Source organism: Ranitomeya imitator, chromosome 10, assembly GCF_032444005.1.
Source record: "Ranitomeya imitator isolate aRanImi1 chromosome 10, aRanImi1.pri, whole genome shotgun sequence".
Lineage (NCBI taxonomy): Eukaryota > Metazoa > Chordata > Amphibia > Anura > Dendrobatidae > Ranitomeya > Ranitomeya imitator.
In genome coordinates, this window is record NC_091291.1 from 3,180,233 (window position 1) to 3,193,123 (window position 12,891).

Consider the following 12,891-nt stretch of genomic DNA (forward strand, 5'->3'; position numbering starts at 1 on the left):
CGTGCAACGGGTCCGTTAGCGCACCCATTGACAGCAATGTGATTTTTTTGCTGTAGCGCATGCCATTTTCGGCACGCGCTAGCGATGTGCCATTCTTTTGTGACGGACCTCGGACGCTGCAAGCAGCGTCCGAGGTCCGTCCCTCGCGCAGATCGGGACCCTAAACATTGCGTTAGCGCAATCCGCTAGCGCTGTGCGCCTAACGGATTGCCCTAACGCAATGTGAACCTGTGCTGTATACTACGTGGCTCTGTGCTGTATACTACGTCGCTGTGCAATGTACTACGTGACTGGGCAATGTACTACGTGACTGTGCAATATACTACGTGACTGGGCAATTTACTACATCACTGGGCAATATACTACGTAACTGGGCAATATACTACGTGGCTGGGCAATGTACTACGTGACTGGGCAATGTACTACGTGACTGGGCAATATGCTATGTGACTGGGCAATATACTACGTGACTGGGCAATATACTACGTGGCTGGGCAATATACTACGTGACTGGCCAATATACTACGTGACTGGGCAATATACTACGTGACTGGACAATATACTACGTGACTGGACAATATACTACGTGACTGGGCAATATACTACGTGACTGGACAATATACTACGTGACTGGGCAATATACTACGTGACTGGACAATATACTACGTGCCTGGGCAATATACTACGTGACTGGACAATATACTACGTGACTGGACAATATACTACGTGACTGGACAATATACTACGTGGCTGGGCAATATACTACGTGGCTGGGCAATAAACTACGTAACTTGGCAATGTACTACGTGGCTGGGCAATATACTACGTGACTGGGCAATATACTACGTGACTGGGCAATATACTACGTGGCTGGGCAATATACTAAGTGGCTGGCCAATATACTACGTGGCTGGGCAATATACTACGTGGCTGGGCAATATACTACGTGACTGGGCAATGTACTACGTGACTGGGCAATGTACTACGTGACTGGGCAATGTACTACGTGGCTGGGCAATGTACTACGTGACTGGGCAATATACTACGTGGCTGGGCAATATAGTACGTGACTGGCCAATATACTACGTGGCTGGCCAATATATTACGTGGCTGGCCAATATACTACGTGACTGGGCAATATACTACGTGACTGGGCAATATACTACGTGACTGGGCAATGTACTACGTGGCTGGGCAATGTACTACGTGGCTGGGCAATGTACTACGTGGCTGGGCAATGTACTACGTGGCTCTGTGCTGTATACTACGCGACTTGACAATATACTATGTGACTGGGCAATATACTACGTAGCTGGGCAATATACTACGTAACTGGGCAATATGCTACGTGGCTGGGCAATATACTACGTGACTGGCCAATATGCTACGTGGCTGGGCAATATACTACGTGGACATGCATATTCTAGAATACCCGATGCGTTAGAATCGGGCCACCATCTAGTATGTTATAAAGTGCAGTTCACCAATTTAACTAATCTATACAAAAACTTGCCACTAGATCGTACAGTTGCTCAAAAGAGCAAAAAATATATATCCCCTTCATATGTTTAATGTTGATTTACTGCCAAAAATCAGGGAGCAGTAAATGTGTAGCACCTTTTACTAAATAATAGTCGGTGCTTTGAAATCCTCTCTGCTAAAAGCAGTAGCTAGGTATATGTTAAGGCATGTATTCATCCTCGGGATATCTAAAAGTGCCTATATACTCGGCAATCTATGTAATACCTTAATAGCATTGAAAGGATAAAGGTGACTGAAGACACTTTTAGTTAAAGGGAACCTGTCACCTGAATTTGGCGGGACCAGTTTTGGGTCATATGGGCGGAGTTTTCAGGTGTTTGATTCACCCTTTCCTTACCCGCTGGCTGCATGCTGGCCGAAATATTGGATTGAAGTTCATTCTCTGTCCTCCGTAGTACATGCCTGCGCAATGCAAGATTACCTTTCGCAGGTGTGTACTACGGAGGACAGAGAATGAACTTCAATCCAATATTTCGGCCAGCATGCAGCCAGCGTTTAATGAAAGGGTGAATCAAACACCTGAAAACTCCGCCCATATGACCCAAAATTGGTCCCGCCAAATTCAGGTGACAGGTTCCCTTTAAGTATTGTAGCTTGGATGGGTAAAGAAGCCCAAGACGCTTTAAATGGTGCTTAAGACACAAAAGGCAATCATTACCTGGATGTCACCGTGATCACTGCGTGTTCCGCTGTCAAGGAGCCCAAACCTCCTGCCTCCACGTGCGCGTTTTGCCGTCCTGCTTTTCTTTATTCTGGCTGTGTCTTTATTTACCATACAACTATAGGATTAGTAATGGAGAGGTGTCTTATAGACACTTCTCCATTACTAATCCTTGGTCTTGATGTCACCTGACAATACAAAGGTGACATCAACCCCACTTGCCACCGCTACAGGGAAGTGGGAAGAGCCTGGCAAATCCACAGAATTGGCACATCTAATAGATGCTCCTTTTCTGGGCAGCTGCTATTTTTTTTTTTTTTTTTTAGGCTGGAGAGAACCTATATCAATGGTCCCTTACCTGCCCCCAGCTTTGAGCTTTAGCAAGGCTGGTTGTCAAAAATGGACGGGACTCCACGTCGTTTTATTTTAAATTATCTCAATTAAAAAAACAGCGTGGGGACCCCTTTTATTCTTGATAACCAATGTTGCTGACTCTGACAGGTGAGGGGCCCCAGCTGTGAGTTTTGCCTGGCTGGTTATCAAAAACACGGAAACCCACTGTGTTGTTTTTTTTTTTTGTTTGTTTTTTAAGAGCGCAGCCACCGCCTGCTCTCACTTTTATTAGCAGCAGCAACCGTAGGTGGATGGAAACAGTAGTCCCACCAGTGACCGTAGGATAACGATATAACTCTGATCACAGCTGCAGGCTCACGCTGTCATTTCGCAGCGTCGGAACTGCAGCTGTCTGACCGGCAGTAATGATTTTACCACCAATCTGAAGCAATGTTTGCCGTACTGTCATTCATATGACATTGTGGCAAACACTGGATATTCTGGCACCCCATTCAAGTGAATTGGGTCAGGGTACTGTTCTGCTACCTGAACATGAACTTTCATTGGTCCACCCATCTCTAACCTTGTGTCTAGTGAGTGTCTGGTGTGTATGTGCCACATGTCTAATACAGTTTTTCTGTGCTAATTGAATATAACTGTTCTCGGCAGCACTTGACTTTTTTACACAACCTATGTGCTGCTGATAAGGATGCTTTTAACCCCTTAACGACCGCCGATACACCTTTTCACGGCACCGCTGTGGAAAAAGTGTACAGCGTCCCCCAGAGTTGGAATTTCTCCTGGGTCTCGGCTACCGGGGGTAGCTGAGACCCCAGAGAACATGATTCAGGTCATTTTTTACCGACCCCGGTGTTGCTATTGCCATTATTGATGGTATAACGGTGACTGCAAAAAAAAAAAAGTCAGATTTTCCATTTAAGTTCGGACTCTGATGTGATTGCACATCAGAGGAGAGAGAAATAGGGGCCCCTGATTTTCCCCCCTGTACCTCTGGAGTCCAGGAATCCCCCTGTGATTTCCCCCGGCGACTTCTTCCGGGAGAAAATGGCATGCGCAGTGCGCCAGCCGAGATCAGGCCGGCGACAATAGGAAAATTATTCCTATTGGTTCATTTTGATCACTGAGGTAGACACGATCACAGTGATCAAAATAAATACAAATAGTAAATAAAACCCCCTTTTATCACCCCCTTAGATAGGGAAAAATAATTAAATTAAAGATAAATTTTTGTCCATTTTTCAGTTCGAGTTGGGATTAGGGTTAAGGGTGTGTTGAGGTTAAGGTTAGGGTAACTAAGGATAGGGGTGTGTTGGGGTTAGGGCTGTTTTTGGGTTTAGGGTTGTGGTTAGGGTTAGGGGTGTGTTGAGGTTAAGGTTAGGGTAACTAAGGATAGGGGTGTGTTGGGGTTAGGGCTGTGGTTGGGGTTAGGGTTGTGGTTAGGGGTGTGTTGTGGTTAGGGTTGTGGTTAGGGTTGGGATAAGGGTTAAGGGTGTGTTGGGGTTAGGGTTGTGGTTGTGGTTTGGGTTGTGGTTAGGGTGTGTTAGTTAGGGTTGGGATTAGGCTTAGGGCTGTGTTGGGGTTAGGGTTGGAGTTATAATTGGGGGGTTCCACTGTTTAGGTACATCAGGGGGTCTCCAAGCGTGACATGGCGCCATCATTGATTCCAGCCAAATTTTGCGTTCAAGAAATCAAATGGTGCTCCCTCCCTTTCGAGCCCTGCCATGCACCCAAACAGTGGTTTACCCCCACATATAAGGTATCGTTGTACTCAGGAGAAATTGCACAACAAATTTTGTGGTCCATTTTCTCCTGATACCCTTGTGAAAATAAAAAAAAAAATAGTTGCAAAGTACAGTAAATTTTTTTGTGAAAAGAGTAAAATGTTCATTTTTTCCTTCCACGTTGCTTTAGTTCTCGTAAAGCACCTGAAGGGTTAATAAACTTCTTGAATGTGGTTTTGAGCACCTTGAGGGGTGCAGTTTTAGAATGGTGTCACACTTGGGTATTTTCTATCATATAGACCCCTCAAAGTGACTTTAAATGTGATGTGGTCCCTAATTGTTGGAAAAATGAAAAATCGCTGGTCAACTTTTAACCCTTATAACGTCCTAACAAAAAATTGTTTCCAAAATTGTGCAGATGTAAAGTAGACATATGGGAAATGTTATTTATTAACTATTTTATGTGACATATCTCTGTGATTTAACCCCTTTCTGCCATTAGACGTACTATTGCGTCCATGTGGGGTGGGCTTTACTTCCCAAGGACGCAATAGTACGTCATATGCGATCGGCAGCGCTCACTGGGGGAGCGCCGCCGATCGCGGCCGGGTGTCAGCTGTTTATCGCAGCTGACATCCGGCACTGTGCCAGGAGCGGTCACGGACCGCCCCTGGCACATTAACCCCCGGCACACCGCGATCAAAGATGATCGCGATGTGCCGGCGGTACAGGGAAGCACCGCGCAGGGAGGGGGCTCCCTGCGGGCTTCCCTGAGCCCCCCGCAGCAACGCGATGTGATCGCGTTGCTGCGAGGGTCTCACCTCCCTCCCTGCTCCCTCCAGCCCCGGATCCAAGATGGCCGCGGATCCGGGTCCTGCAGGGAGGGAGGTGGCTTCACAGAGCCTGCTTAGAGCAGGCACTCTGAAGGCTGCAGCGCTGCATGTCAGATCAGTGATCTGACAGAGTGCTGTGCAAACTGTCAGATCACTGATCTGTGATGTCCCCCCCTGGGACAAAGTAAAAAAGTAAAAAAAAAAAATTTCAAATGTGTAAAAAAAAATTAAAAAAAATATTCCAAAATAATTAAAAAAAAATATATATATATTATTCCCATAAATACATTTCTTTATCTAAATAAAAAAAAAAACAATAAAAGTACACATATTTAGTATCGCCGCGTCCGTAACGGCCCGACCTATAAAACTGGCCCACTAGTTAACCCCTTCAGTAAACACCGTAAGAAAAAAAAAAAAAGAGGCAAAAAACAACGCTTTATTATCATACCGCCGAACAAAAAGTGGAATAACACGTGATCAAAAAGACAGATATAAGTAACCATGGTACCGCTGAAAACGTCATCTTGTCCCGCAAAAAACGAGCCGCCATACAGCATCATCAGCAAAAAAATAAAAAAGTTATAGTCCTGAGAATAAAGTGATGCAAAAATAATTATTTTTTCTATAAAATAGTTTTTATCGTATAAAAGCGCCAAAACATAAAAAAATGATATAAATGAGGTATCGCTGTAATCGTACTGACCCGAAGAATAAAACTGCTTCATCAATTTTACCAAACGCGGAACGGTATAAACGCCTCCCCCAAAAGAAATTCATGAATAGCTGGTTTTTGGTTATTCTGCCTCACAAAAATCGGAATAAAAAGCGATCAAAAAATGTCACGTGCCCGAAAATGTTACCAATAAAAACATCAACTCGTCCCGCAAAAAACAAGACCTCACATGACTCTGTGGACCAAAATATAGAAAAATTATAGCTCTCAAAATGTGGTAACGCAAAAAATATTTTTTGCAATAAAAAGCGTCTTTCAGTGTGTGACGGCTGCCAATCATAAAAATCCGCTAAAAAACCCGCTATAAAAGTAAATCAAACCCCCCTTCATCACCCCCTTAGTTAGGGAAAAATTAAAAAAATGTATTTATTTCCATTTTCCCATTAGGGCTAGGGTTAGAGTTAGGGCTAGGGTTAGGGCTAGGGTTAGGTTTAGGGCTAGGGTTAGGGTTAGGGCTAGGGTTAGGGTTAGGGCTAGGGTTAGGGCTAGGGTTAGGGCTAGGGTTAGGGTTAGGGCTAGGGTTAGGGCTAGGGCTACAGTTTGGGTTGGGGCTAAAGTTACAGTTAGGGTTTAGATTACATTTGCGGTTGGGAATAGGGTTGGGATTAGGGTTAGGGGTGTGGTTAGGGTTAGGGATGTGTTTGGATTAGGGTTAGGGATGTGTTTGGATTAGGGTTTCAGTTATAATTGGGGGGTTTCCACTGTTTAGGCACATCAGGGGCTCTCCAAACGCGACATGGCGTCCGATCTCAATTCCAGCCAATTCTGCGTTGAAAAAGTAAAACAGTGCTTCTTCCCTTCCGAGCTCTCCCGTGTGCCCAAACAGGGGTTTACCCCAACATATGGGGTATCAGCGTACTCAGGACAAATAGGACAACAACTTTTGGGGTCCAATTTCTCCTGTTACCCTTGGGAAAATACAAAACTCGGGGCTAAAACATATTTTTTGTGGGAAAAAAAAGATTTTTTATTTTCACGGCTCTGCGTTATAAACTGTAGTGAAACACTTGGGGGTTCAAAGTTCTCACAACACATCTAGATTAGTTCCCTGGGGGGTCTAGTTTCCAATATGGGGTCACTTGTGGGGGGTTTCTACTGTTTAGGTACATTAGGGGTTCTGCAAACGCAATGTGACGTCTGCAGACCATTCCATCTAAGTCTGCATTCCAAATGGCGCTCCTTCCCTTCCGAGCTCTGCCATGCGCTCAAACGGTGGTTTCCCCCAACATACGGGGTATCAGCGTACTCAGGACAAATTGGACAACAACTTTTGGGGTCGAATTTCTCCTCTTACCCTCGGGAAAATACAAAACTGGGGGCTAAAAAATAATTTTGGGGGGAAAGATTTTTTTTTTTAATTTTCACGGCTCTGCGTTACAAACTGTAGTGAAACACTTGGGGGTTCAAAGCTATCACAACACATCTAGATGAGTTCCTTAGGGGGTCTAGTTTCCAAAATGGTGTCACTTGTGGGAGGTTTCTACTGTTTAGGTACATTAGGGGCTCTGCAAATGCAATGTGACACCTGCAGACCATTCCATCTAAGTCCTCATTCCAAATGGAGCTCCTTCCCTTCCGAGCCCTCCCATGCGCCCAAACAGTGGTTCCCCCCACATATGGGGTATCAGCGCACTCAGGACAAATTGGACAACAAATTGTGGGGTCGAATTTCTCCTGTTACCCTCGGGAAAATACAAAACTGGGGGCTAAAAAAATAATTTTTGTGGGAAAAAAATTTTGTTTTATTTTTACGGCTCTGCATTATAAACTTCTGTGAAGCACTTGGTGGGTCAAAGTGCTCACCACACCTCTAGATAAGTTCCTTAGGGGGTCTACTTTCCAAAATGGTGTCACTTGTGGGGGGTTTCAATGTTTAGCCACATCAGGGGCTCTCCAAACGAAACATGGCGTCCCATCTCAATTCCAGTCAATTTTGCATTGAAAAGTCAAATGACACTCCTTCGCTTCCGAGCTCTGCCATGCGCCCAAACAGTGGTTTACCCCCACATGTGGGGTATTGGCATACTCAGGACAAATTGTACAACAATGTTTGGGGTCCATTTTCTCCTGTTACCCTTGGTAAAATAAAACAAATTGGAGCTGAATTAAATTTTTTGTGAAAAAAAGTTAAATGTTCATTTTTATTTAAATATTCAAAAAATTCCTGTGAAGCACCAGAAGGGTTAATAAACTTCTTGAATATGGTTTTGAGCACCTTGAGGGGTGCAGTTTTTAGAATGGTGTCACACTTGGGTATTTTCTATCATATAGACCCCTCAAAATGACTTCAAATGAGATGTGGTCCCTAAAATAAAATGGTGTTGTAGAAATGAGAAATTGCTGGTCAACTTTTAACCCTTATAACTCCCTAACAAAAAAAAATTTTGTTTCCAAAATTGTGCTGATGTAAAGTAGACATGTGGGAAATGTTACTTATTAAGTATTTTGTGTGACATATCTCTGTGATTTAATTGCATAAAAATTCAAAGTTGGAAAATTGCGAAATTTTCATAATTTTCGCCAAATTTCCGTTTTTTTCACAAATAAACACAGGTACTATCAAATAATTTTTACCATTGTCATGAAGTACAATATGTCACGAGAAAACAATGTCAGAATCACCAGGATCCATTGAAGCGTTCCAGAGTTATAACCTCATAAAGGGACAGTGGTCAGAATTGTAAAAATTGGCCTGGTCATTAACGTGCAAACCACCCTTGGGGGTAAAGGGGTTAAGGGCATAAAAATACAAAGTTTGAAAATTTTTAAAATTTTTGCCATTTTTTCGTTTTTTTTTTCCATAAATAAAAGCAAGTCATATCGAAGAAATTTTACCACTAACATAAAGTACAATATGTCACGAGAAAGCAATCTCATAATCACCGGGATCCATTAAAGCGTTTCAGAGTTATTACCTCATAAAAGGGCAGTGGTCAGAAGTGTAAATATTGTCCCGGTCATTAAGCTGCTATTTGGCTCTGTCACGAAGGGGTTAATTCAAGTGTAAAAATCATTGCACCCAACAAATGAGCTTGTTGCTGGTTGGTCAGGTGATTGTTCTATAGTTGGAAAAAATCCCCTGATTATCAGCTTGACTAGATGGAAGCTAAGGGAAGACTCTGCAGCTAGTACCCCTTAAGCATGGTGGGCCCCAAGAATGATTTTCTCTGGTGGGCCCAAACTACTCCAGTCTGACCTGAGTATTATACGGGGGGATGATGATCTGTAGTGTTATACAGGGGGATGATCCTTGTGGCTTTTTCCAGAAAGGATCTCTGTTCTATATAATGCTGTGACCTTGCTGTGCACACAAGGACCTTCCTGCAATGACGAGCCATGAGGGGGTCCCCTCCTCTGATCTTAAAGGCGATGTCCCCCCCCCCCCCTCCCCCCTTCCTTTGCCTCGGACTCTCCCCACCCCCTCCAACCCACCCCCATCCCACCATCTCTTCTACCTGAGTGCGGATTCGGCAGGTCGGAGCACAGTATGGCCCCTAACTCCTTTGTTGGTCCACCTCAGTGTGGGTCTTACGGGTGGGTTTTTCATTCCCATTGTTGTCTTGACCTTTTATGATCTGTTTCAGGATTGTAAGAAAGAAGAGAGGCGGAAAGCGTAAGAAAGCTCGCTCGGACGATGGCCCCCGGCCCCTCCTCAGCACCTCGGAGCCTGATGAGCTGGATAGCGAGCAGAACACCACTGGTGTATGTAATGGGGTCGCAGGAGACCAGGCGGCAGAGGTGGCCGAGCCCGTCCTGCGACTGCCCAAAATGCAGGACACGTCCATGGAGCTGGTGGGGCAGCCACTGAGCAAGGTCATTGAGAAGCTGAACGGCCAACTGGACCCTCGCAATTGTGACCCTCACACAGAAACCACTGACCATTCCTTTCGGACCCGCTCCCCGGGAGAGACCCCCGGTGGCTTCCAGAGCCAAGACATTAGCCATGGCGCGCAGGACCCCAGAGATTTCTACTACTTTACCCCAGAGAGTCCAGACGCTGCTCCAGCAGGTGGTGGCGACAATGACCCTGCAGGCCAGAGCCAACCAGCACATGTTCCTGGTGGCCCTGAGGATGCTGGACCGGAAGAAGGAGCATGCGGAGGACCACCGGCTCCAGAGCTCTTAGAAGATACTAGCATGCCCCCCAACACAGGCTCTGCTGGGACTAGTAGTCCAGTGCTGAGCATCGCAGAAGACTCTGGAGTAGAGGAAGGTCAGGGGAGTCCTGCCGAGGCCCCCCACCCCTGTGACTTCAGGTGAGCGGCCATGTCTGCCCCCTCTGGTCAGGGAGATAACGCAAGGAAAGAGGGCGTTCTACTATTTGTGCATTGTGTGGTTGTCTGTGCATGCTGGGAGTTGTAGTGCTTGGTTGTATATTAAAGTTCTTTTCTCCTCAGGGTGGATAATAACCTCCTCCTGCTACTGATGATCCATGTCTTCCGAGAGAACGAGGAGCAGCTGTTTAAGGTAAGGGGGCTGCTGGGGTCAGTGAGGTGTAGTGGCCGCATCCTCTCACCACTTTAGGGCGTGGGGTGGGCTGCAGCCTCCTGTCATTTTAGGGTGTGGGGGTGGGCCACAGCCTCCCGTCACTCTGGGGTGTGGGGTGGGCTGCAGCCTCCAGTCACTTTGGGGTGTGGGGTGGGCTGCAGCCTCCCGTCTCTTTGGTGTGTGGGGTGAGCTGCAGCCTCCCGTCACTTCAGGGCGTGGGGTGGGCCGCAGCCTCCCGTTAGTTCTGGGCATGAGGACTCTGCTCACTTCGGGACGTCTGGGGGCCGCAGCCTCTGGTCACTTTGGGGTGTGAGGGGGGGCCGCAGCCTCTCGTCACTTTAGGGCTTGGTGGAGCTGCAGCCTCTCATCACTTTAGGACCTCGGGGGGGTCGCAGCCTGTCATCACTTTGGGAAGTCAGGGGCCGCTACCTATGTCGCTTCGTGGCTTGGTGGAGCCACAGCCTCTTGTCACTTTGGGGCATAGGGTGGGCCGCACCCGCAACAGTACAGATGATCATCATCCCCCCTGTATAATAGTACAGATGATCATCATCCCCCTGTATAATACTACAGATCATCATCCCACACCTATATAATAGTACTGAGTAGGCCTGCTCACAGCACATTGGTTTCACATTACATCTGTATGCAGGGAGGAGGGAGCAGAAAAGAACAGCTTTCTATGCAGCTGAAGAGGGGGGACAGAGAGCCCACGGCGTGTGTCTGCCCCCATGGTACCTTCTAAAAAATTACTCAAAACATGGCATTTTTACTTTAGTGATACCTCACCCTTTTGGATTGCGCTATGGAGGCAGAACCTCTCGGTACTCCTCCATGCGCACCTCGGCAGGTTCGCCCATCTGCATTGCCATGCTCGCTGCCCTTTTTGTGTTTCACGGTAAAGTCGTACTGATGGATGGCAAGGCTCCAGCTTAGCAACCTTCCGTCGGTTCCACACATGGTGTGTAGCCAGCGCAGAGGGTTGTGGTCGGTCACCACAGTGAAGGTGCGACCGTACAGGTAGGGGGGCTGCAAACCTTTCAGGGCCCAGACCATGGCCAGGCACTCCTTGATGGTGGACCTGGCTGAGCACAGCACCAAGGCCAAACTCGCTGGCGTCTGTCTGCACCAGGAACGGTCGACTGCTGTCAACTGCTTTTAACACGGGAGCGTTGCACAGGGCTGTTTTCAAAGCCCAGAAGGCCCCCTCACAGCCGTCTGTCCAGTCGACTGTTTAGGGTAGCTTCTTCCTAGTGAGGTCCGTCAAGGCTTTGCCAGGCCACTCTAGTTCTGTACGAAGTGCCTATAGTACCCTGCAGTGCCAAGGAAGGACATCACCTGCTTCTTCGTCTTGGGGGTGGGCCAGGACGCGATCGTGTCCACTTTCCCAGGCTCTGGCCTCATGGAGTTCCCGCCTACCCGGTGCCCCATGTAGTGGACCTCTCTCTCATGCCCATCTGGCACTTTCCCGGCTTGATGGTCACACCTGCTTAATGAATTCGCCTGAGCACCTCCTGTAGATGCTGGTGTTCATCCCAGGAGGAACTGAAGATGGCAATGTCATCCAAGTATGCCACCGCGTACTTCTCCAGTCCCTGAAGCAGGTGGTTGACCATCCGCTGGAAAGTGGCTGGGGCATTCTTCATGCCGAAGGACATGACCGTGGACTTGTATAGTCTGAAGGGGGTGATAAAGGCGGACTTCTCCTGCGCCGCAGGGCTCAGGGGAATCTGCCAGTAACCCTGAATCAGATCCGTTATGGACAGATATATTGCACCAGCTAACCACTCAAGCAGCTCCTCGATGCGTGGCATTGGGTGCGCATCAGAGGCTGCGATGGCGTTGAGCCCCCTGTAGGTGAGGCCCACGCACTTTTGGACCGTTGAATCACTCCCAGCTGTAACATCTCATCGATCTCCTGCGCATAACCTGCTGCACCTCGTCAGAGATCTGATGGGGTGTTCGCCGTAGTGTGGCATGATTCCCGATGTCCACCTCGTGGACCGCTAACTCAGTCCTTCCAGGTCGGTTGGAGAGCACGACCTGGAAGAGGTTCCAGCATGGTCCGCAACTGCGACCGCTTGGGTTCGGCTAACAAGACGCCTTCCTCCACATCCTCGATGGACCCACCGACCTTGGCTTGGACCAGCATGTCCACGAGGGGGTCTTCCTTCTTGTCTTCAGGCAGGTTCCAGACCGGTTGGACGTAGGCTTGACGTTCGTGATGAGCCTTCATCATCTTGACGTGAAAGGCCTTTCGCTACCCCGAGCGTGGTCAAGCGTGACCACATAGGTGACCGGGTTGAGCTGTTGGTGGATGACGTACGGGTCTTCTCAGGCTACCTGAAGCTTATCCTTTGGTACGGTGACCAGCACCCTCACCTTTTGACCCATGTGGTAGGTCTGCTCCTGGGCGTTCTGGTCGTACCAGTGCTTCTGATCAGCCTAAGCCTGCGTCATGTTGTCATGCACCAACTGCATCAAGGTCTGCATCTTGTCACGGAAGCGCATGACATACTCCACTATGGACACTTCAGAAGGGTTCGGCTCCTCTTT

At 47.5% G+C, this 12,891-nt stretch overlaps 1 protein-coding gene across 4 annotated transcripts in view; it reads left to right on the forward strand.

The window, feature by feature from the left end:
- PLEKHM2 (pleckstrin homology and RUN domain containing M2) overlaps nucleotides 1–12,891 on the forward strand; it is a 62,913-nt gene that overhangs the window by 26,140 nt on the left and 23,882 nt on the right. For all 4 annotated transcript variants that reach the window (XM_069742623.1, XM_069742625.1, XM_069742624.1 and 1 more), the window contains 2 exons: nucleotides 9,432–10,103; nucleotides 10,245–10,314. In XM_069742623.1, coding sequence (XP_069598724.1) covers nucleotides 9,432–10,103; nucleotides 10,245–10,314 — 742 coding nt within the window. The remainder of the gene's footprint in view (nucleotides 1–9,431; nucleotides 10,104–10,244; nucleotides 10,315–12,891) is intronic.